The sequence below is a fragment of the Barbus barbus genome, assembly GCF_936440315.1.
Source record: "Barbus barbus genome assembly, chromosome: 23".
Lineage (NCBI taxonomy): Eukaryota > Metazoa > Chordata > Actinopteri > Cypriniformes > Cyprinidae > Barbus > Barbus barbus.
The window spans coordinates 27,025,571-27,049,043 of record NC_136751.1 but is presented as its reverse complement, the minus strand read 5'-3'; the positions used below and the strand labels follow the sequence as shown (position 1 = coordinate 27,049,043).

At 36.2% G+C, this 23,473-nt stretch overlaps 2 protein-coding genes across 3 annotated transcripts in view; one reads left to right on the top strand and one right to left on the bottom strand.

Moving 5' to 3' along the window:
* Positions 1-3,951: 3,951 nt before the first annotated feature.
* On the bottom strand, positions 3,952-6,064 carry LOC306842573 (glycine cleavage system H protein, mitochondrial-like). 2 transcript variants are annotated; one of them, XM_079373516.1, is made up of 5 exons: positions 5,888-6,064; positions 5,647-5,729; positions 5,502-5,565; positions 5,206-5,337; positions 3,952-4,466 (listed from the first exon to the last, which is right to left on the bottom strand). In XM_079373516.1, exons 1-5 carry the CDS (start codon positions 6,009-6,011, stop codon positions 4,369-4,371), a joined length of 501 nt encoding a protein of 166 aa, XP_079229642.1. In that variant the 5' UTR covers positions 6,012-6,064; the 3' UTR covers positions 3,952-4,368. The 2 variants fall into 2 exon arrangements, with proteins under 2 accessions (XP_079229642.1, XP_079229643.1); XM_079373517.1 differs by having other exon boundaries at positions 5,647-5,726; positions 5,888-6,042.
* Positions 6,065-7,754: 1,690 nt separating this feature from the next.
* LOC306843050 (otogelin-like protein) overlaps positions 7,755-23,473 on the top strand; it is a gene marked incomplete at its 5' end in the record, with an annotated part of 44,407 nt that continues 28,688 nt past the window's right edge. The window contains 24 exons of the mRNA XM_079374285.1: positions 7,755-7,777; positions 7,866-7,911; positions 8,215-8,293; positions 9,490-9,582; positions 10,393-10,547; positions 10,627-10,748; positions 11,479-11,684; positions 12,458-12,582; positions 12,722-12,828; positions 14,019-14,125; positions 14,204-14,329; positions 14,554-14,662; positions 14,859-14,905; positions 17,114-17,259; positions 17,335-17,467; positions 17,887-18,064; positions 18,327-18,451; positions 18,813-19,022; positions 19,117-19,282; positions 19,398-19,472; positions 20,196-20,239; positions 20,830-21,004; positions 21,109-21,216; positions 22,205-22,343. Of these exons, the coding sequence (XP_079230411.1) occupies positions 7,755-7,777; positions 7,866-7,911; positions 8,215-8,293; positions 9,490-9,582; positions 10,393-10,547; positions 10,627-10,748; positions 11,479-11,684; positions 12,458-12,582; positions 12,722-12,828; positions 14,019-14,125; positions 14,204-14,329; positions 14,554-14,662; positions 14,859-14,905; positions 17,114-17,259; positions 17,335-17,467; positions 17,887-18,064; positions 18,327-18,451; positions 18,813-19,022; positions 19,117-19,282; positions 19,398-19,472; positions 20,196-20,239; positions 20,830-21,004; positions 21,109-21,216; positions 22,205-22,343 (2,844 nt within the window). The remainder of the gene's footprint in view (positions 7,778-7,865; positions 7,912-8,214; positions 8,294-9,489; positions 9,583-10,392; positions 10,548-10,626; positions 10,749-11,478; positions 11,685-12,457; positions 12,583-12,721; positions 12,829-14,018; positions 14,126-14,203; positions 14,330-14,553; positions 14,663-14,858; positions 14,906-17,113; positions 17,260-17,334; positions 17,468-17,886; positions 18,065-18,326; positions 18,452-18,812; positions 19,023-19,116; positions 19,283-19,397; positions 19,473-20,195; positions 20,240-20,829; positions 21,005-21,108; positions 21,217-22,204; positions 22,344-23,473) is intronic.

Genomic DNA, 23,473 nt, shown 5'->3' with positions numbered 1-23,473 from the left:
TAAACACACAGTTCTGAGAAAAGAAGTCAAAACTGTGAGGGAAAAAAAATCAGAATTGTGAGATAAAAGATGTAATCTTTTATTATATTTAAATTTTTTGGCCAAAATAAGCTTTCATAATAATGTGATGCTACAGCTAATGCAAAACCTCTAACCATAGGTACTTTCACGCCAGAGGAACCTTTTCATTGTTCCTAGAACTATTGGCTGAAGTTCCCGATTTTTGGCGTGTTCGCACTACAGGAACATATTTAGTTCTAGGAACTTTGTTTGGGGGAACTAAATTAGCTCCTACTTCAAAGTAGTGTCTAAAACAGTTCTATAGGAACTACCAGTGACGTACATGTACACTAATTGGTCAAATGCATATATAAACACAAATAATCCAATTGCTCTCACTTGGGAGAGGGCTATTTTGACTTTTTATCCAGTAAGAAACCACCTAGCAACCAGCCAAAGTACCCTAGAAACCAAATAGCAACATCCTGGCAACCATCTGCAACATAGAAGCGTTGTGCCACCGAGTTCAGCATTCAAACACTGGATTTCTGGTTTGTTGATAGAGAATGTGTCGACTTTATCAGAAATGGCCTGTAATGATGACCATCCAACAAGGCATCGCAACACTCTTTCTCCATTTTACAGGACACGCTGGGAGATGCTGATGTTGCCATAGATGCCATGATGTGGCAGAATGGAGGAATGTGTGGACTGGATCACTGGAACTTCGTGATGCACCCTGTTGATGCAGCGCTGACCTGTGACCCCTATGGCACCTTTGTGCGACAGTGGTGTCCTGAACTGAAAGCACTTCCTGATGACTTCATCCATAAACCCTGGAAGTGCCCAGCATCAGTGCTGCGTAGAGCAGGTTTGTTATACTACGTAATCTGTTCATGGTTTTTGAAACAGATTAAATGAGATATACTGATAATATCACATGCAAATGCTTCAAGGTCATTTTAGAGTTTCATATTTATAGTGGTCAAATAACTCAAAATCCACAAGAATCCAGCAAAAATGCTGGGCAATTTCCAATTAAACGTGTGTTGATATACGGATAAACCGGTAGAAATTTGACAACCATTTTTATATGCCATTTCAGTGTTGCACCGTTACAATTTTTTTCTTTTTATGCTTATTAAGCTGTGCCCATTTAAACATTCAAGTGATTTTTTTTTTAGCAGTTTTGGCTTGATAACACATAAAAGACAATTCAGCTAGCTCACACCATCTTCTAACAGACGGTTTTCTGTGTGCACATGTATATAAAGTTGCTGGTTAATAGATAGCATGTGTGTTGTTGTTGTTTTTTTTTTGCATTTTATTGAACTTGAAAGGTGATGAATAGGTTTAAAAAACCCTTTAAAATTATTTTAAGCAATTTAAGCGCAAATACACACAAAAGAGAACTGTGTTCGCACACTGTTTTGAAGGACACCCAAGTGCAAGCACTTAAAGGCCCCTGACTAGGGATGTTCATTTCAGTTATTCATAACCGATTATTAACCGTTAACCGACAAGATTATTTTAGATTAGAATTTAATTAAATTAGAAAGGATAAGTGTCTGTGACCCGTTAAAAATAGGCTACTATAACGTTTTTTCTGGGGGATTAATTTTACATGCGCAAAAAGAAGCAAACAACAGAACAGGAGGATTCACATTACGCACCTGCAGCGCTTCTGCAAACTAAAATAATAATGCACTGTGCAGCATCCAGTGTAGACAGCATCATTATAATGACATATATAGTGTTTTCATGGTCGTGTCCGGTGTAGACACGGTGTAACATTGGTTTTACTTTGTTTCACAGAACTAATCGTTGCCTGGGTTGTGTAGGCTACGTATGTGTGGGGCGGAGCTATCAAAATAGGGGCGAGAACCTTTTGGGGTAGGGGCGTGTTTGTTTTGGTGATTTAAAATATCAACATTGGCTTCCAGAAATCGCTTACCCCACCTTTAAAGCGAAAAGTAGAATTTGGGAGAAAATCAAAGAATTGTGAAATATTAATGTCATCTAAAATATTTTTAATATTCATAACGTTACCTTATTTCCAGCAAAAATTACTTTTGTCAAATAAAATTACTCATATTGCAATATAGGATTTTGGTTATATTGTCCACCAGTAAGTTTTATCACTTGGAAAGACATCACATTATGGAGATAAAATGGGTTGGCTTTAATTAAAAACTAAATCTCATTTATACTATCTGTCCTCACTTTCTGTTCGCAGGTGTGGTTTTAGGCAGCAACTACCCAGAGCGGATCATTATTGACCTTGAGGAGCGACGTGCCCAGTCTCTACAGGATGTTGCGTCAGTGAGAAGGCGTTTTAGGAAGTTTGTAGACCAGCGATCAGGCTGTGACATGGTACCTGTTCCTGCAAGGCTGGTTCAGGAAGCTCTGTTTTCATTGTCACATGACCTACTGTACCAGTGTCAGTTGGGTCACTTCACTGCTAGTCTCAGCCCTCAGACGTCACGCCCACAGAACGTTGGCTAAACGTCTAATGCATATGGCACACTTTTCTGGAAACACAGGAATGTCGAAGTCGTAATCTGACTGGTTGAATTAAACCAGATTTCCGGGAGACGCAAGTGTCACGTTTATATTCGGTCCGCCAGGAAACAAAGATGCCGTGGCGCCAAACCCCCTCACGAAAGAAGAAACAACGTGAGACTACTTCACTGCCATTCACAAATCCTCTCCCGTGGCCTCATGGGATAGTAGTGTCCATCAGATGCACACCTCACAATGGCTGTGTTCCACTTCACTTTTAGACAGACACTCGCAAACTTCCCTAAGCACATCCCCTCGGGGGAATCCCTGCTGCCATTTTGAAGTGTGCTGTGCTCCACTTCCTGAAGTGGATGAGGGAATTTTATATGGACAGACCCATGACCCCTTGATTTCGACTGAGGGAGCAAGTCTACTTAATATGTACTTAAGGCCACTCCATATACCCCAATGGAATATGATTGTGACACCACCGCAGATCACGTTTAATTTACCCATACCCCAAACAACTCTATGATATGTGAATTATTTTTTAAATATATAAAACAGCCCAAGCATGCCTGTATACATATTGAATGCTGCATCAAATAAATTTGTAAGGGAAAAAATGTAAATAATAAATCAACTCTATAGTGGATTCCAAGGGATCAAGAGCTTAGGACGTACCAATTCAAATGTTACACAAATAGTGGTCACTCATGCAATGTAATCAGTCAATCGAGGGAATGGCATAAAAAACAAAGTGGAACGGTGGAATTGTCAGTCATCTGGATACTTTTCGTCTACTGTTTTTTAATTAATATCAAACCGGACATGCATACATTTGGCGTACTGTTTTTGTATACTATATAGTATGGAAGTAGGTATATTTGGACGCAGTTACATTGTTTTAATTTGGAATATTTGGTTGTGTAGTGTATTCCAGCCCTTAGTGCCTTTAACTTTACAAATGTTTTACAGACTTAAGAAAAATAAAAGTAATACAAAATGACCTATTTAGATGGACTATTATTATTGCTTATGTGTTCATATAATGTATCATCACTTTTCTAAGTTATCAGACTTATTAGGTAGATATGACAAAGTTATTTTACTAAAATCTAGAGATCAGAAGACCAGACTTTTGACTTGTTAGCAACTATATTAAGAAGCAAGTATGATCTGTTTTGATTTAATGTTGGCTATAAAAACAGCATGAGCAAATTTCTTCTCCTGTACAAACACATCCATCATGGTCTTGGAAACTCTTTGATATTGAACATATTTATGACTTAAGCTTTGTTTTCTTTAAAGGTATTTTATGAAAGTGTACTAAAAATAATTCATTTGCAGACATTGGGTTCTTTATATTGTAAATTGGAACTCTGTGAGATGCACATTTGGCATCAAAAAGCAATATTTCTAATGTAATAAAACCATTTAAAGCAGATAAGTGTTTTAAATGTTTAATGTTGTTAATTATGTTAATCACTTTAACTCAGTTACGAGTCCTTTCATAGCTGTCCTCAGACTGGACATTGGGTGACATTCGTACTTCCACATTTTATTTGTAGCTTATTCCAAGCAATGACAAGCTTTTATAGGAACAGTATAACATCTACAAAAGAGATGAAACTGTTACATAGGATGTGCCTCATACAGTAACTGGCTCAATCCAACCAGGTTTGCTTGTTGTTTTGCAAGCGAAGCGCATCATTTTGTGTCCATGTGGTCCCCTCCAGTGGCTGGGTGTGGGTGGATTGGAAAATGCAATTTCGGAGAACATGTAAACTAAATCAACTACTATAAACATTCCTTAATTGACTGTTTTTAAATTCTCCCCCATATGCAACATGCCAGCAGCACACTCTAGTCCACTATAGATTTGATGTGTCTCTCATAAGCAGCTTCATCCATCAGTCCATCCAATTCCTCAGGAATAGATACGGTCATCTTCATCAGCCAGCCTGTGAACAAAACACACACTTAATAAAGACAAAATGTATTTTTTTATAAATAACTATTACTTAAATCTGATCACAAGACTTAAATGTACTCACCCTCAGGCCATCCAAGATGTAGATTAATTAGTTTCTTCATCTAAACAGATTTGGAGAAATTTAGCATTACATCACTTGATCACCAATGGATGCTGTGCAGTGAATGGGTGCCGTCAGAATGAAAGTCCAAACAGCTGATAAAAACAACTAAATAATTTAAGTCCAGTCTATCAATAATATATTGTGAATCAAAAAGCTTCATGTTTATAAGAAACAAATCCATCAAAACCAAAAAAATAAGAGGACAACAGGTGGTGGATTTGTTTTCCTGCAAGAGCGTTATAATGGATTATGGACTCGTATTTTAGAGTTAAAATTATATCTTGATGGATTTGTTTCTTACAAATATGCAGCTTTTTGCTTCACAAGACTGATGACTGATAGACTGGAGAAGCGTGTATTATTGTGATGTTTTTATCAGCTGTTTGGACTCATTCTGACGGCACCCATTCACTGCAGAGGATCCATTAGTGAGCAAGTGATGTAATGCTACATTTCTCCAAATCTGTTCCGCTGAAGAAACAAACTCATCTACATCTCGGATGGCTTGAGGGTGGGTTCATCTTCATTTTTGGGTGAACTATTCCTTTAAGTTGAAAGATTCCAGGCCAGTTTGAGTCCAAATGAGTTTGAAGTAATGTCTCACCATCTTTATAACAAGATTTGTTGACCAGTCCTGGGTTGTCTGCCAAGGCTTTATTGACATCTGTCACCTCCCCCGTCAGAGGAGAGTACAACTCACTCGCTGCTTTTACACTCTCCAGAGCACCAAATTCATCTGGTACAGATATCAATAATAAACAATCAAAATAATAATTGAGTACAATATGTGCTTGATTTACTACTAACAAATAACTGTATTTTGTTATAAATAGCTGCACATTAATATAAGAGCACATTTGCAGTAGGATACAAGTTTTTCAAAAGCAGCAGAATAGTTACCAGACTGTGATAACTTTGTACCAACTTCAGGGAGCCCACAGTACACCACGTCCCCCAGTGCCTCCTGGGAACATTATAAACCCATGACAATACGGTCCAAAGACAACTCTTCCTATAAAAATTAAGCTTTAATAAGCAGTCTAACCTGTGCAAAATTACTGATGCCCACTGTTGCCACACCACTGTCCACGCGAACCCACTCGTGTTTGTCTGTGAACTTCAGTGCTGCTGAATGACAGAGAAAAGGAATCAAAGGTGCATGTAATACAGTTCATTCTGAGTTCATCACTATCATAGTATCTGATCATGATTGCAACATCAGTGCACCGATAAACAGATCTAAACTTTCACGCGAGTCGCCTGTAAACATTCATAAGTTTGAATACCTGCGCAGAATCGAGTGGTGGTGCTCAGGGGTCTTTTATAGCATGTCCTCGCCAGCAGTCTAGCTGGAGTCAGAGAGGAGGTCAAACTAACAGAAGCACATCGTAATATTGTGCACATCGCCATTATTCCCCGTGCGCAAACATTAATGGGCCGGCGCGCCTCGATGATGTCATTATTCGAATGGCATATGCGCGCCAAAGTGTGTTTGAGATTGTGTTGGCGGGAAAATGTATCTAGTGAACAATAATTTGTCTTATACGTGTCTTGTCTATCTGGATAGTCGAAAAACAACATAGGCGTTATCTTTTTAGGCAACAGCATAAGGATATAGCGTTTATGTATAACGTAAATATTGTAAAAAAGTGTATATTTCTAAATTTTGTAACCGGGTACTATTTTAATCACATTTTGCGAAATTCACATAAAAAGAGCGTTTAGTAACGTTACAAATAATCCATATAGCATCTTAATTATCACAAAACTATAGATATAAAGTTTTGAAATCGCATTATTTCCTAATTAAGGACAGCATGCTGAAGTAGAAGGAAGTAAAGCAGGCCTACCCATTTATCAGGATTCATATAATGCAGAGAAAGGATGATAAAATGTATTTTGATATTTTAACTATTTAGCAAATCTGTTTTCTGAAAGATTAATGGGTTTGTACACAGTTGACCTGCTTGTTTTGTTTTAAATAGGCGCCAAAGACATGTTATAATTAATTATAAAGACAGAAATTTCCTTAAAATGTTGACCCTTTGAAAATTAGTCAGTAAAAAGTGTTTGTTTATTAAAAGACGGGCACTACTTGGACAGTCTCGAGAAACCCCCTCCTTTCATCAACTCTTATGGGAAAATATAGGCTATAGATAATCATCTCCATTGACTGTGCTGTCTAAACCATTGTGAAGTTAAACTAAAGTTGTGTTCAGATCTATATGTCAGGTAGATGAGTTACCTGCGCGCAGGTGCGCTCCGTCCTCCTGATGCAGGTACATCCTCCTCCTCTGACTCTACAGAAGATGGACGTGTATCCTTCACTACTCTGGGACAAATCACTTTAGTTTGTTAATCGTACCTCAGAGATTTGACCTTCATTAATCTTATAAGAATCTGTTTCTGAATCGATCCTCCTAAAATGAAACAGATTTCTTGATCTTTGAAGGACGCCCGTCGCTCTGAGATGAACGAACAGCGGGACATTCATCTGCTTTCACTCTGTACACTTTTCATTTTCAAGCTATTTGTGCTTCAAGGTAAGTGTCATTTTAATTTTGAATAATTTAGAATTTTATGAATTAATAATGTACACATTGCAGTTAGCCCTTATAAAATCTACTATAGTACCATAGTTTTCCTGAAATATTATTTTTTTTATTCTACATTATTTTAGTCATAATGCATTCAACAAAATGTCTTACATAAATCTTAAGCATTGAAAAACTTTGAAAGTGTACTAAGCATAAAAAAAATGTTTTGATCCTGCTGTATTTACAGACTAAACTTGATTGGTTTATAAATATGCATGAGTTTTATTTATATAATTTTGCTTTTGACAGGATTTATTTGCCAGGAATCAAACTCAGAAAATAAACTACCCAGGTATGTGGTTTTAAACGTATCCTGTTCTGATGCTGATGATGGCTAGGTGTATGATCATAATGATTTTAGATTTTTTAAACATGTTGAGCATAGATTGCTGTTTGATTATACCTTTAAAAACCGATGAACCCTATCAAACATCCGCTATTACATGGAGGTTTTGAGCAGAGAGACAGTGTCAAGTTCTACGTGCAATCACTGATAAGATGTTAAGTGTTTGGTCTAATGTTTTACGGTAACCATTAAACCAGTTCCTTGAGAATCATGCGGTCCATCAGCGTGACTGTGTCTGTATGGCATCTTAAGTGTTTCTGAACCTTTAGTCTCAAAGTCGCCGCACTTTTAATACTGCTCTCTTTGTGCCACTTTTAAAAGGAGGGTTAATGCACTGCGGCAGAAACGGGATCTCTTCCGTGAAGAGGTGAGTACACCTAAGAGAAAGCGACAAGGGACAGAGTGGAGTAACTACACACACACACACACACACACTCACAAATACTGAGATACACTCTCAGTTCTGACAAAGCTGTCTTTGTGAAGTTTACACAAATGCTACAGCCACTGAAAGCTCCACTCCCAAATGTCTGCAGTGGCAAAACCATGTGAAGGAATGCCAAGACAAGGTTCACCAACATGGCTTAGTGGCTAGACATGGTACTGTTGCCACTATAAGCCAATAGACCTACGCACTTGCAATTCTTAGTACTGTTTTTTTTCTCTGCAGACCCTTAGCACTGTGCTGTCTGATTCAGCTCTCCCACGAAGAGTTCTTCATAATTATACAGCGAGAGATGCATCAACAGGTATTTTGTATACTGTGCACACACAAACACATACGATTTGCAGAGATATGTACAGTTTGCATGCTAGAAATATCAGTTATGAAGTTATATTTCAATAAACTAATGTTTTGTGAAGTTACGCCATTGTCAGCTTCATTGTGAATCAAGCTTTGTGTGATTTGGTCATCTGAAGCCAAATGATTTTAGATTAATTTTTACCAATAATTAATCAAATTTAAAGGATAAAGGATCGTGCAGGGTTATTATAGTTAGCTGAAACCATTAAAAAATGTTAGTTGAAATAAATGTTTCAATAAAAATAAAAAACGCTGAAAGAAAGTATTGAAAAAATCTTCAAATTACAGTGTAAATAGAATCTATAGCGATTTGCACCTAGTGTAAATGGCATATCGCTAAGAGAATACTGCTATTTTATTGCTATTTTCACTTGAAAAATAGCATCTAAGATTAATAAATGCTGTAGAAGTATTGTTCATTCTTAGTTCATGTTGACTTAAGTAGTTAAATAGGCTAATGCTATATATTTATAAAACTATTATGAAACTAATGAAATATTATTGTAAAGTGTTTCCAAAATATTGTTCAAATTGTTACTGCCTTTAATTATTATATTGGAATAAATAAAAAAATGCTTATAAACACCGAAATGTATAATTAGTATCTAAAATATTTAATAAAATAATGTTAATAAAATACTAAATAGATTTATATTTGTTAATGTGACAATATTAAGTGTAATGGGGACATGAATTTATATATTATAATTTACTATAATGGTATACTATAATAAGCTATAATAGTATCTCAATGATGCTAAAATAACACTGTATCCAAAAACTAGTGGTCAATTTAATGGTTAGATATTTAAATTAATTATTTTGCTGAACTCTAGATGAACAAAGAAATAAAAAGGAGCAAGAAACAAAGGGTTCAAAAGTACAATTAAGTACAAGTTAATTAAGTTCAATTCAAACAGTTGGAGGCTTTGAGTAGGAGACCCCAAAATTGAACAGTGAATTAGTAATAAAAATTAAAAAAACGACTATATGATTCTTTAGACTGCCAAGCAAAGGAAAATCAAAAATCTGTCCCAACAAAAACACTGGAGCTATTCACCATCAGTGCTTGGCCTATAATTTTATGTTTCATATTAATGCTTTGTGCAATGTACCCTTTTTTGTTTGTTTGTGTTGTAGAATACTGTGGGTGTCTTAATGGGGGCTGGTGCCAGGAGGAAGGGCGCTGTGATTGTGCTCAGTTCCAGGGTCTCGGGGATCGCTGTCAAATCAGTAAGAAGCACACATATTAAATTCAAAATGAAACTTGTCTCCATGTAATTATAGGAAGGTACGGTCTGATATTATCACCTGCCACCCAGTGCTGACCATTAAATGTGGATGAAGGAACCCTGAATTTAATTACTAGAATTCAAGTGGCATTACTCACTGGTTCAAGTTAATCTACGTGACTATATCTTACTGCGTTTGGTAGCATTGGATTACAGATGTTCTGGGAATAGATTGCTTTTCACAAAGAGCTCTGTATGTGTGTTTAATTAACCATGCACTATAAAGCCAGGCAGCTGGTATGACCAACAGATTACTACGTATACAATATTCATATAAGCTATACTGATTACATGCCCAACAGGACATTGATTAAATGGGGCACAAATATCGAATTAAATGGTTGAATAATCACTAACAAAAAATATTTGTTTCCATGAAAATATTAAGCACAACTGTTTTCAGCATTGATAATAATCAGAAATGTTTCTTGAGCAGCAAATCAGTATATTAGAATGATTTCTGAAGGATCATGTGACACTTAAGACTGGAGTTAGGGTTTCTAAAAATACAGTTTTGTCATAGAATAAATTACATTTTAAAATATATTAAAATTTCATAAAATAATACATTTCATAGTGTTACTATTTATACTGTATTTCTGATGAAACAGATGATGAGCAAAGGAGTCTTCTCCAAACCAGTGCACATATTTGTAATAATTCAGTGCCATAATTTTATAGTATTACAAGGACCTACCACCACAATATTTTTCTTTTGTATAGGAGATTTTTGTCTTTTTTTGTGTGTCAGTTCCCAACCAAGGTCAGGACAGGGATGGGATTTGCCGTTCATGGGGTCAGCATCATTTTGAGACCTTTGATGGAATGTATTACTACTTTCCTGGAACCTGTTCGTATATCCTGGCCAAAGATTGCCATTCCACAGAGCCCCAGTATACGGTGTGGGTGAGTTACAGCTGCGCCAGGTCTGTTTGCTATGTTTTTCTTTTGATACCTGCATTGCTAATTTATTTCTCTTTGGCAGGTTCATAACAGTCGTTCATGTAGAGGTTCAGTGTATTCATGTCCACGTGGTCTGAGTCTGTTCTTCCCAAATGAAGAGGAAATTTATATTAGTAGTTATCAGGTGCTAAAGGGAGGACATAGGTGAGTTTGGACAGTTTATTCATGTTAAATTAATACTTTTATTTAGCAAGGATGCATTAAATTACTCAAAAGTGATAATGAAGACATTACAAATTATTTCTAAAATAAATGCTGTTTTTTTTGGTCTTTCTGTTCTTTAAAGAGTCATGAAAAACTTTATCACAGCATCCACAAAAATATTAACCAGTACCTTTTTTTACATCGATAATAAGAAATATTTCTTGAGCAGCAAATCAGCATGATCAGAATGAGTTCTGAAAGATCATGTGACCCTGAAGACTGGAGTAATGATGCTGAAAATTCAGCTTTGCATAACAGAAATAAATCACATTTTCAAATATATTAAAATAGAAAACTGTTCTTTTAAATTATCATATTTCAAGGTACTGTTTTTACCATATTTTGGATTAAATAAGTGTAAGAGACATCTTTTTAAAAACCATTAAAAAGTCTTAACGACCCCAAACTTTTTGAAGAGTAGTAAATCATGGATGCATTAATGAAAAAACTACAGGTATTAAAGAAAAAATATGCTGATGGAAAGATAAATCATTCGGTTTGTGTATGTTTTGTCAGGGAACATTCGAAACCTTGGCCACTTTTGGTATTAAACAGATTTTAGGTCATGATTGCATTATGATGATACAATATCCAAAAATGTCCCAGGCACATTTCAATATTAAACTTGATCAAATTCTTGTTTTTGTCTGTTTCTTGTGCATTTATTCAGACTGACTCTGCCACAGACAGTGCGTAATGTTTTCATTGAGCGCTTGGCTGACTATATACTGGTGAAGAGCACGTTTGGCTTCTCTCTGGCGTGGGACGGGAGCTCTGGAGTCTACCTCAAAATGACCGAAGCACACAAAGGAAGGCCTTGTGGTCTGTGTGGAAACTATAATGATGACGGATCAGATGATCTCAGCAGCAGCCGCGGTGAGACAAACAGGCCCGGATACACACTCATCATCTCAGTCAGCAGCAAATTCAGGACAATTATATCAAAGCTGAGCAGAGTTGGATACTCAGTCTGAACACTGCCATCTCACTGTTGTCTATTTAGAGATGAGTTGTTATAACCCGAATTCTGGAAATGTTGGGACGGTTTTTAAATTTGCATAAAATGAAAACTAAAAGACTTTCAAATCAAATGAGCCAATATAATCCGCACTGTAGATTATGAGATTTGCAAAGCCTTTTTAATTTAATGTTGAGGACCGCGTTTTTTAAAAGTATTCCACAATCTTTTTATGCACTCTTTCACTGATTGGAGAGCCTCTGCCCATCTTTACTTCTGAGAGACTCTGCTTCTCTAAGACATCCCTTTTATAGCTAATCATGTTACAGACCTGATGCCAATGAGCTTAATTAGTTGCTAGATGTTCTCCCAGTTGAATCTTTCTTGCTTCGTTGCTCCCGTGCCAACTTTTGAAAAATTTGAAATGAGCTCATTTTGTGCATAAAATTGTAACATTTCTCAGTTTAAACATTTATGTTATCTATGTTCTATTGTGAATAAAACATTGACTCATGTGATTTGAAATTCTTTTAGTTTTCATTTTATTCAAATTTAAAAAACGTCCCTACATTTCCGGAATTCGGGTTGTACATTTTAGGGACAATTTAATTTTTAAGAAACAGGATTTGATCATTTCTGTTGGAACAAGTGTATTATGGTGTCCTTAATGCTTTGCATTTTGCACTGTTAGGTATAGTCTCTGATGACATTGCTGAATTTGGGAACAGCTGGGCAGTAGATTTGCCCCAAGAGAGACCCTGTCCTGAAGTTGATGATGATTTCCCTGGACCTTGCTCATCTGAGTCAGATATGGATGTACGCTTTCACGCACTGCATAATGGGTTTGAGCTGAGCTAAATGGGTCTTAGAATGTATGATAGTTAGAAAATATTTTTGATTATTTAACTTAAAATGCGTTTTAGCAACTTTTCCTGTTTGTGTGTTATCTGGACAGGATGCCATTGAGAAGTGCAGCGCATTTCTTTTCTTTCCTTTCATCTCCTGCCATGAGAACATTGACCCAAATCCATTTGTCGCCAGCTGTGTTTCGGACATGTGTGTGTAAGTCAAGTGTGGTTCTTTTGTCTAAATGGTGTAACTGAAGTTGAACCCTGCTGAAAAAAACAAGCTAAAGGTGGATTGCTGATCTTAGCTGGATTAAGCGGTACTAACTGGTCTCCCAGTCAGACCAAACTGGTGTTTAGCTGGTCAGTTTGCTGGTCTAAAAAACACTCAGGCACAGGCCTTACCAGATTTTGCTAGACTGAGAGATCACCTTAGACTTGTTTGATAGACTTTTTTCATCAGTTATATCTTATTTCTATAATATTATGGGACTTATTAATATTAATTTTCAGTTTTCAATAAATATTTTAGACATTTTTAATTTAAGTAATTTATTACGTTTTTAAATATTAATTACATTTATTTTTATTTCCATTTTAGTTTTAGTCATTTTAGTCCTTCGGTTTCAACTTATGTGACAACAACATTAATATTTTTAATAGTAATAGATCCTTAAGAACACTGATATAAAACTTCTTTTAATTTTCAGCAATCTTTGGATCACTGGAACTTTAAGGCCAGTTGTCTTAGAACTAAATTCAGTAATTTGATCTTTTGCAATTATTAGCTTAAAATGTGGGAACGTGACTGTAGAAAATAAACATAGTGAACTTAAAGTCAGATGACTAATTGTAGCATACTAACAGTATTAATATTAACCTTTGTGCTAATGTTAATTTTGAACATTTCTGTTTCTTTAATTAGAATAAGCATTTCTCTCTGTCCTTCTCCCTTCTTGAATTTTTTTCTCCGAAGCTTATTTCCAGCATTCCACACCTCCCAATTCTAACAGGATTATGTTAATTATAGTAATGAAAATACCTTGCATATGGCAAAAGCCGCAGAAAGAGTACTTGTTAATATATGTAGCCTATACTATAGGTATGTGTGTGCATGCATGTGTTTGTGCTTGTACTAGAATTTGTAAGAGTGTGTGTGTGTGTGTATTGATTACAGTGATGAAATAGCTGCTGGAGTTTATGAACAGATTCAGACTCAACTGTTGATTGAAGAGATAGTGAGAGGATCATGTTGCAAGAGCGTGTTGAACTTGCAGCTGTAGTGCTCTTACAGTCTCATATCACCATATTGAAAGAACTGACTTTTCCACTATGTTCTTTCTTAGAACCGTTTGTACTTTTGGATGTTTAGTGCTTATTAACCTTTAATTTTTTTTAAATTTATAGGTCTGATGATGAGGAGACATTTTGTCGGACTCTTGTTGAGTACACCAGGGCCTGTTCTCATGTGGGATACCCTGTCAGAGAATGGAGGGACAGTTTTCCTACATGTGGTCAGTCAGCTTTCATGTCATAAAGGAAATGCATGCCATAAACTTTGCAGCTTGTGATGTGATATGATTGTATTTCAGCGGACAGATGTGAGGATAGTTTTGTCCACAGAGACTGTATCAGCTGCTGCCCACCTAGATGCACGTTTGAGAAAGAGTGTTTGGGAACCAATCTACACTGCCTGGATGGATGCTACTGCCCAGATGGTACAGTAAGACCAATAATCACATGCTTAAATGGGCATAAAAATCGTAATATTTGTGAATGTTTGCTATTATAAGCACTACACAAATAAGCAGTTTAGGGCACTTCAGAATGCATGTTGCAGTTATTTGTTGAACAATTTAACTTTAGTATGATTTTAGAGACTCCTTTATACTACAGTTAACTTCTTTTACTCATGGCTCTTTTTCTGTCTGGCTTTTCTCAGGTTTGATCTTACAGAATGGCACCTGTATAGCAGTGTCTCAGTGCCCCTGTGTGTACCATGGTACACCATATCCTCTTGGTCATGTATTGGAGCAGGGCTGCACTGTCTGGTTGGAAACATCACATTTTTACTCTTTTACATCTAAAACACCAAACAAAACTTATTTCTTTCTTTTTTTTTTACCTATAGTTAACCGTAGTAGCTAATAATAGAAAACTTCCATAACAAATTAACTTGTCATGTGTTAAATTAATGAATCATTTAAATCAATTAATGAATTAATCTAATGTGAATTACATTTTCAGTATCTGTATGGGAGGAGTGTGGAACTGCACAGAGAACAATTGCACTGGTAAATAAAAGCCTTTGTATACACAGTTTTACAGAATACCATACCAAAACAGGCATCTTTGTATTTTAAGTATAACACAACTTCTAAGTTCTTTTTACCACGATGTTTTGATTAGTGGTCGACCGACGTTGGTTTTTTGACAGCCGATGCTAATATCATGGAAAGCAGGGTGACCGATGGCCGATATAATTTTATTTATTTTAATTAATATTTAAGAAATTTGAAATAATTTGAACATGGATTAAAATAATAAATGTGTAAAATAAACATACTTGTACTTTAGACGACAAAGTATTTTTTACAAATAAATAAATATATAATTAAAAAGGAAGTAAACACTGTAACCAACTGGGCACTCAGTATTCTGGGAAGTTTGTGTGCATTGGGAATCATATTTTTTCAAATAAAGCCAAGGTAACACTCCTTTTACATACAGCACACAGTGAAAATGACATGAATATGACAGTGGGCAAATGCATAAAGCACAGCATAATTTGAAATCACGAGTTTAAAGTTTAAAGCATTCAATTCGCACGGACCGACCGTCACGCAGAGAACACGCAATCATGCAGGATACAAATGCACACTTCACAAGATCTCACAACTGGATTCGACTAAGTTTGCAAGGCTTGTGAAATTAAATGTTCATTAGTCATTCAAAGATTTGTTTAAATGATGTAAATGCTTATTTGCTAAATGCTGACGGCAAACGAGAAAGTATTATAACGTTTGCCTTTCTATTACTACTAATATAAATGGGATCGTTATAATACTTTTTTGTATACATTTAATTCCTTTGCTTAACAGTTCTATCTGATTATTAGACAGAACTGTTAACGACGACAGCGAACAAGAGGGAGAACGTGAGCACTGTGTGCTCAGGTGCTGCCGCTCTCAGCACTGTCAAAATAAAGGTCCCGCCTCGAACGCATCGGCCAAACAGAAAAACTTATCGGCTAATGCCGATATTTGAAAAATGCCCAATATCGGCCGATATATCGGTCGACCACTAGTTTTGATATAGCTTTCTACTGAAACAGTTGCGTTCGCCCAAGAAACTTTCTTTGCAAGAAAATGGAAATGCTAATTTTTTTGTGCAAATACAAAAGTTTTACGAGCAAACAGAACATTTCTCAGGTAACGCAAAACTTTTCTTAGTAAATGCAAAGTTTCACATGCAAACATAAACAATTTTTTTCGAGTGAACACAAAAGTTTTGTGTTCAAATACAAAGTTTCTTGGAGGAGTGCAAAACGTTTGTGAGCAAACTCTTTGGGCAAATGCAAAGGTTTTGTAGGTAAACGCAAATGTTTCTTGAGCAAACACAAAAGTTTTGCAAGTAAACCCAAAGTTCCTTGGGGTTAACGCATTGTACTGTATATGCAAAGTTTCTCAAGGGAGCGTAAAACGTTTGCAATGAACACAGTCTATGGCAAGCCGTTTTGACTTTTTTTCATTCTCAGGTTATGAATTCTTGATATCAATAATTCAGTTTTACTAGTGACAATGTTAATTTCTGATATCAAGAATTAAATTGTTGATAGCAAGAATTCAATTGTTGATATCAGAAATAAATTTTCACACATCAGAAATGAACATTGTCACTAGTGACAATTAAATTGTTGATATCAAGAATAGACATTTTTACTAGTAAGAATTGTATTTCTGATATATGAAATTGGAATTTCAACTAGTAAGAAATTAATTCTTGATATCAACAATTGATTTTGAATGGCAGCCTATGGTGACATTTAACTAGTGAAAATACAATTACAGATATCAACAATTTAATTCTTGATATCAACAATTAGCATTTTAAGTAGTGAAAATTGAATTGCTGATATCAAAAATAGCCATTGTCACTAGTAGAAATCTAATTCCTGATATCAAGAATTAGCATTTTAACTAGTAAAAACTGAATTGTTGATATCAAGAATTCATATCCTGAGAATGAATAAAAGTCAAAACGGCTTGCCATACACAGTCTTTTTGTGTGCGAAAGCAAAGGTTTTGTTAGTGAAAACAATGTTTTTCAGGGAAACTCAACTTTTGTAAGCAAACATTCAAATATAATTTTTCCTCCCATCTCATATTTTTGTCATCACCATCTTCCCTTTGGGGCTACATAAGCTAAAAAGTAAGCGTGTTTTCAAAAATTATTATTATTTATAATTATTAAAATTTTTATTTATTTTTTTTAACCCCCAGCGGAATGCACAGTAATGGGTGATGCACATGTGACCACTTTTGATGGGCGGATCTTCATCCACATGGGCTCTTGCCAGTATGTGCTAGTGAAGAGCCGTGGCAGCACCAAGTTTACTGTGACACTGCAGTACACCGCCTGTGGAGAGGTAAGAAGAGTGTTTCTGGGGATGTTTGGCATCAAGAGGTTTTGTTTGTGTTTAATGGAGTCTCTCGTCTCTCAGTCTCAGGAGCACTCTTGCATCCACTCAGTGGCTCTGGTGGTGGATGAAGATGTCACCAGGCAGGTCACTCTCACCAGAGAGGGGGAAGTTGTAATTGGGGCCAGTATGGCTGTCAATTTGCCTTACTCAGATGGTAAGGTTCTCAGTTTTACATCAGCATTGGGGTACTTTAATAGTAAATGTATTCTAATGGCAGACAGCCTATTCATTTTGAGGAACGCAAAACTGTGAGGGACAATCCTAGAGTATATCTAATTTTCTCATTTATACTAAAGTCCATTATCTTTTATTTCACATATCTAGGTTCAGTTCTGTACGTAGAAATGCAGTAATAAATATACGTTTAGTTAGTTAAAAATGCTTATAAATAGTAAGATTAAGTAATAAAAGAATACAGATATAATTAAGAATAGTAAAAAGCTATTAGTAGAGCAATAAATAAATGAAAAAATAACCAAAAATGTTACAATTACACATTTAAATATTTTATGTTACTTGAACAAATATTGGATTAAATTGTATTTCCCATTTGTTTGTTTTTTTGTTTGTAAGACATGGTAAACGTTCGCCGGCTGACATCTTTGTTTGTGGGTCTGCGGTCTGTCTTTGGCCTGAGGTTTCAGTATGATTGGCAGGGTGGACGAATCTACCTTCAGCTAGACAGCACCTGGATGGGCTCCACACTCGGCCTATGTGGGACCCTCAATGGAAACCTACGGGATGATTTCCTGTGAGAAACGGAGGCTGATCCTCTGAATTTCTTTCAGCAAAACATTTTAAATGTCTTTCAATAACTTCCTGGGTTGCATTATGGTGTCTCTTTTATTGACATGAGTGTGTGCTTGACATGAGTAGGTTCAATTCCCAGGGAGTGCATGAACTCATAAAATGTATACCTTAAATGTGATGTTAAGTCATTTTTAATAAAAGTGTCTGACAAATGCATAAATGGAAATGCTTGATGTGTAAGTAAATATGTTATTATCCTCCAGTTCTCCTGCTGGAATGATTGAAGGAACCCCACAGTTGCACATCAACGCCTGGAAAGTGTCTTCAGCATGCATAAGCCCTGTTAACATTCCTATTATCGACCCCTGTGAAATGAACCAACAAAATGGTACTTATGCTGTCACTTTGCTTATTAGTTACAATATTCATCGTTGTCCCAAAAATTTGCTCTGAGGGTACAGAAGAGACCAAAACGTACATATGTGCAGATGCTTAGTTAGAATTTATTTTACTATAAGATTTTCTTAATTCTACATATTTAATTTTCTACTTACCGGGAGCTCTTGGAAACCATACCAAACTCCTTGTGTGTTTGCACACACTTAGTGATTAAAGTCTATTCTGATTCTGATTGTTGTTAGATTCTGTGGCCTCCTAATCAAATTCTAATTAATTTATCTATCCTTAGCATTTAATCTGATGTTTCATTTCTAGACTTTCATGTGATGCTAAAAAGGATTTTGTTTCAGTGTTTTATGCTGCCCAGTGTGATGTGCTTTTGGAGGAGGTGTTTGCGGCATGCCATGCATATGTTAGTCCCAGCGTGTACCACCAGCAGTGCCGCTTCCAGGCCTGTCGATGTGGCAGTGCCTGCCTCTGCACTGCTCTGTCCCACTACGCGTACATCTGTAACAAGCATCATGTCACCATCAACTTCAGAGCACATGTCTCTGAGTGCGGTTCGTTGCTCATACCTACATCTCTCTGTCTGCCTATCTCTCTGTCTATTGCATGAGTATGTTTAGGAGGTCATTTGTGAATGCGTGTGTGTAGGTATGGTGTGTTTAGGAGGGATGATGTATCACCCGTGCACATCAGCATGCGGGAAGACGTGTCAGTCAATCAGCAGTGGTGAAGTGTGTGATGGCGACTGTGCTGAAGGATGCAGCTGCACAGAGGGAACATTCTACGATCACGCTCGCCAGCGCTGTGTGCCGCTGTACGTCTGAATACACCAAATGCCAACAACCCCACCCTTGCCTTGTAATTGCTGAATACTAGCTTATAAAAGGGCATAGTTTCTCCTTTTCTAACTGGGTCTTGTTTCCTTTCAGCTCCCAGTGTCACTGTTATTTCATGGGTTCAGTCTTTCAGCCTGGTGAAGTGTCCTTCAGCTCATCTGGACCATGGTGAGTGTGTGGACATGGAGGATTTTGTTGTGTAGGTGTGCATGTTCTGAAGAGCTGAGTTCATATCCTAAACGAATCATTTCCCAATCTTGCCATTTTTAATTATAATAATATATTGCAATATGTGACCCTGGACTACATAACCAGTCATAAGGGTAAATTTTCAGAAATTGTCATTTATACATCATCTGAAATCTGAATAAATAAACTTTCCATCGATGTATGGTTTGTTATGATAGGACAATATTTGGCAGAGATACAACTATTTATTATATAAATTATTAACTATATTATATAAAATCCAAATATTGAGAAAATCACCCTTAAAGTTGTCCAAATGAAGTTCTTAGCAATGCATATTACTAATAAAAAAAAAAAAAAAGTTTTGATATATTTACAGTGGGAAATTTATAAAATATGTTTATGGAACATAATCTTTACTTCCTAATGATTTTTGGTATAAAAGAAAAATCTATAATTGTGACCCATACAATGTATTGTTGGCTATTGCTACAAATATACCCGTGCTACTTAAGACTGGTTTTGTGGTCCAAGGTCACATATTATTGTTTTACTGTATTTTTGATCATATAAATGCAGGCTTAGTGAGCATAGGAAACTGGTTATCCATATATAAGAATGTGTGCTATTTTTTTATTTTTTATTTAACCTGTATATTTTTTATAATTTATTTTGGATATTGCTGTGTTGATTTTTCTTTAGTCTCTGCAGAAATGCTCGTATGGAGTGTGTCTCTGAAGAGAGAGGTAAATTTAATTTTTTTTTATTTTTTATTTTCTCCATTTCATCAGTCTTTTGACCCTCTATTTACTTTCACCTCTACTTTCCCCGGGAAAAAAGTGTTTTCATCTTAGAGGGTCAGCAGTACATTCCTCAGAGGTAGCGCATTGAGCGGACTGAATGCTGGAGAGATCTGAACCTCAGATACACATGCACAAAGAAAGAGGGAGACTTGGGGGTTGGAGATAGCAAGTTCCATGGTTTTCTTTTTTTTTTTTGTCTCTTTGACTTTTTTCCAGACTTTTTCAAATGACAAAATACTAAGACATTGCTCATTTGCTAGATTGACTGTGATTTAAAATATTTTAGATTGAACTGGTTGCCTGTTAACCCTAATTCCTTTTGATAATTATTAGTTATCATCAAATGCAATCATGCAATCATCACTATTACTCATACTCGTGACTATAGATTTGAACATAGCCCTAACTCAAATTGCTAAGCATTGACACATAACTCGTTCCGCATTGTTTTAAATGCCACCTGAAGTCATGTGTCTTGTTGAAGAGAATGGAAACTTACTTTCAACCATTCTCTTGCCATCCATTTTTTTCAGAGCCTGAGAGAGGAGATTGTCCCAATGGAAAAGTCTACTATAGCTGCAGGGGTCAGAGTGGGCGTGGATCTTCAGGTATGGGCGTGGCCTGTGAACTGACCTGTCGAAACCTGATGCTGAACCTGACCTGCCCTCCCATGACCCCATGTGTACCAGGATGTGGATGTCCTGCTGGGTAATCGCTGTTGTCTTTGCATTTGGAACAAATGTTTTGAAAAGTATGCGTGTCTATTGACACCAGAGCATGTAATGTTACACCATCTTCTTCAATTGGTGCAGGCTAGTGGCTCATAATGGAGAATGCTATTACCCGGAGAACTGCCCCTGTGCATGGCTCGGTCTAGAGTATCTCCCTGGAGAGACAGTGGACACTCCTTGCTACCGCTGGTCAGTTTGTTTTAGTGTGCTTAGCTTCCATAATTCTGTTTTCTGTTAATGGGTCTTCAATTAGTGGAAATTTTCTTTTCCCTGTCTGTGTGTCTAATTACTATTTCCAAATTAAGAGTGTTGAAAGGTTATAAATGACAGAATCTCTTTTAACTTTTAAAACATGTTTTGAGCACCAAATCAACATATTAGAATGATTTCTGAAGGATCATGTGACACTGAAGACTGGAGTAATGATGATGAAAATTCAGCTTTGCATCACAGGAATAAATACATTTTTACATTACATTTTTCCTGTTTTGATCAAATAAATGCAGCCTTGGTTAGCATAAGAAACCCAAACTTTATATTCTCCCAAAAATACATCATCTGAAAGCTGAATAAATAAGCTTTCTGTTGATGTATGGTTTGTTATGATAGGGCAATATTTGGCCGAGATACAACTATTTGAAAATCTGGAATCTGAGGGTGCAAAAAAAATCAACATATTGAGAAAATCACCTTTTAAAGTTGTCCAAATGAAGTTCTTAACAATGCATATTGCTAATCAAAAAATTAAGTTTTTATATATTTACAGTAGGAAATTTACTAAATATCTTCATGGAACATCTTTATTTAATATCCTAATGATTTTTGGCATTAAAAAAAATCTATAATTTTGACCCATACAATGTATTTTTGGCTATTGCTACAAATACAAAAGCGACTTAAGACTGGTTTTGTGGTCCAGGGTCACAAATGTCATTACCATCACAAGTCATAACAAAAAAATGCACACCATGATGCATTATAACGAAATTCAATTTATGGTTGGTAAAGGCCATGATTACATCTTTATTCCACATTTGATATTTGTTTTAATATAGATGAAACACAGTTAGAAAAAAATATATAAATAATCAGGAAAGCCACTAATTGAAGAATCATAGTGTACAGTAAGTGTGTATATTTAAGTAACATTTCACTTGGTTTCTCTGGCTCTCTCCAGCGTGTGTCATCGTGGGTTCTTTAACTGCACCTATTCGCCATGTCCAGCGGTGTGCACCATTTACAGCGACCGACATTACCACACATTTGATGGCCTGGAGTATGATTATGTCAGCGACTGCCAGGTCTACCTGGTCAAGGTACTTCCTGAGTGTGCGTGTTTGTGATTTTGGGTACACTAGCACAAAAAAAAGCCAAAATGCAGACCTATAAATCTAATATTTGTTTATTTTGAAATTAGAGACTTTGTATGAAAGTTTGGGGTCAGTAGTAAATTCAAATGAACAGCATTTTTTTGATGTAGAAATCTTTTGTAATCATTATAAATGTCTTTTTTTATCGATTTTAAAGCATATAATACTTGGGTATAATGTATTTTACAAAATCATATTCACCCCAAACTTTTAAATGGTATTTACCATTTTTAGGTTACAGGCATTAATGTATATTTCCCACTCTCCACTGTAGATATAACCATTGGTCATTTAAAAAACCCACAGTGGTCGACAGATTTACCATGGTTTCTGGACATGTACCATGGTTATAGTGCTTTTTTGTGTGGGTAAGCTTAAATGTAAGAGTAAGCATATCTTTGTGTACAAGTGCTGTAAAACGGTGATGATTGTTTGCCTTGTGTGCTGGTCTTAGGACCAAGTGGAGAGGTGCTTACCAGTTTGCCTTCAACAAAGGGTGTGTTTAACCAGTTGAACGTGTTGCACCTTTAAACCGAAGAATTTTTAACGAAGGGCCAAAGAGTGTGTGCTCTCACACGTTGCAGACTTCAGTAGGGACGGATAAAGTAGCAGGAAAAGAGATCTGCTTTTACCGCCACTAATCTTGGGAAAATCAGAGGGGATTTTTAATTAGAACAGGGCTGTGGTAATGGAGCCAGAGTTAATGTCAGTCCCAGCACAGAAACTCAGCAAAGAGCCGCACATAACAAAGAGCAATCTGTTCCCTATCAGCCTACGCAATGCAACCTGCTACTGCCCTTAATGACTGAGAAAGTGTGTGTGTGTGTGTGTGTGTGGATGCTTAAGATGCAGGTGAATAGACTTTGGTGTCTCCTAAAGGCCAGTGATTCTCTGAGGAGTCTACTGATCTACCCGGGGGACAGACTTTTCCATCATGACAAAAAGAAATGGCTTTAGTCACACACACACACACTTTTCAATGTTAAATGACTTTCTCTTGTCCTTGTTTAATATGCAAATATACAGATCTATAATTAAGACATGCATTGGTAGATTTCCTGAAGAGTGTAAACAAA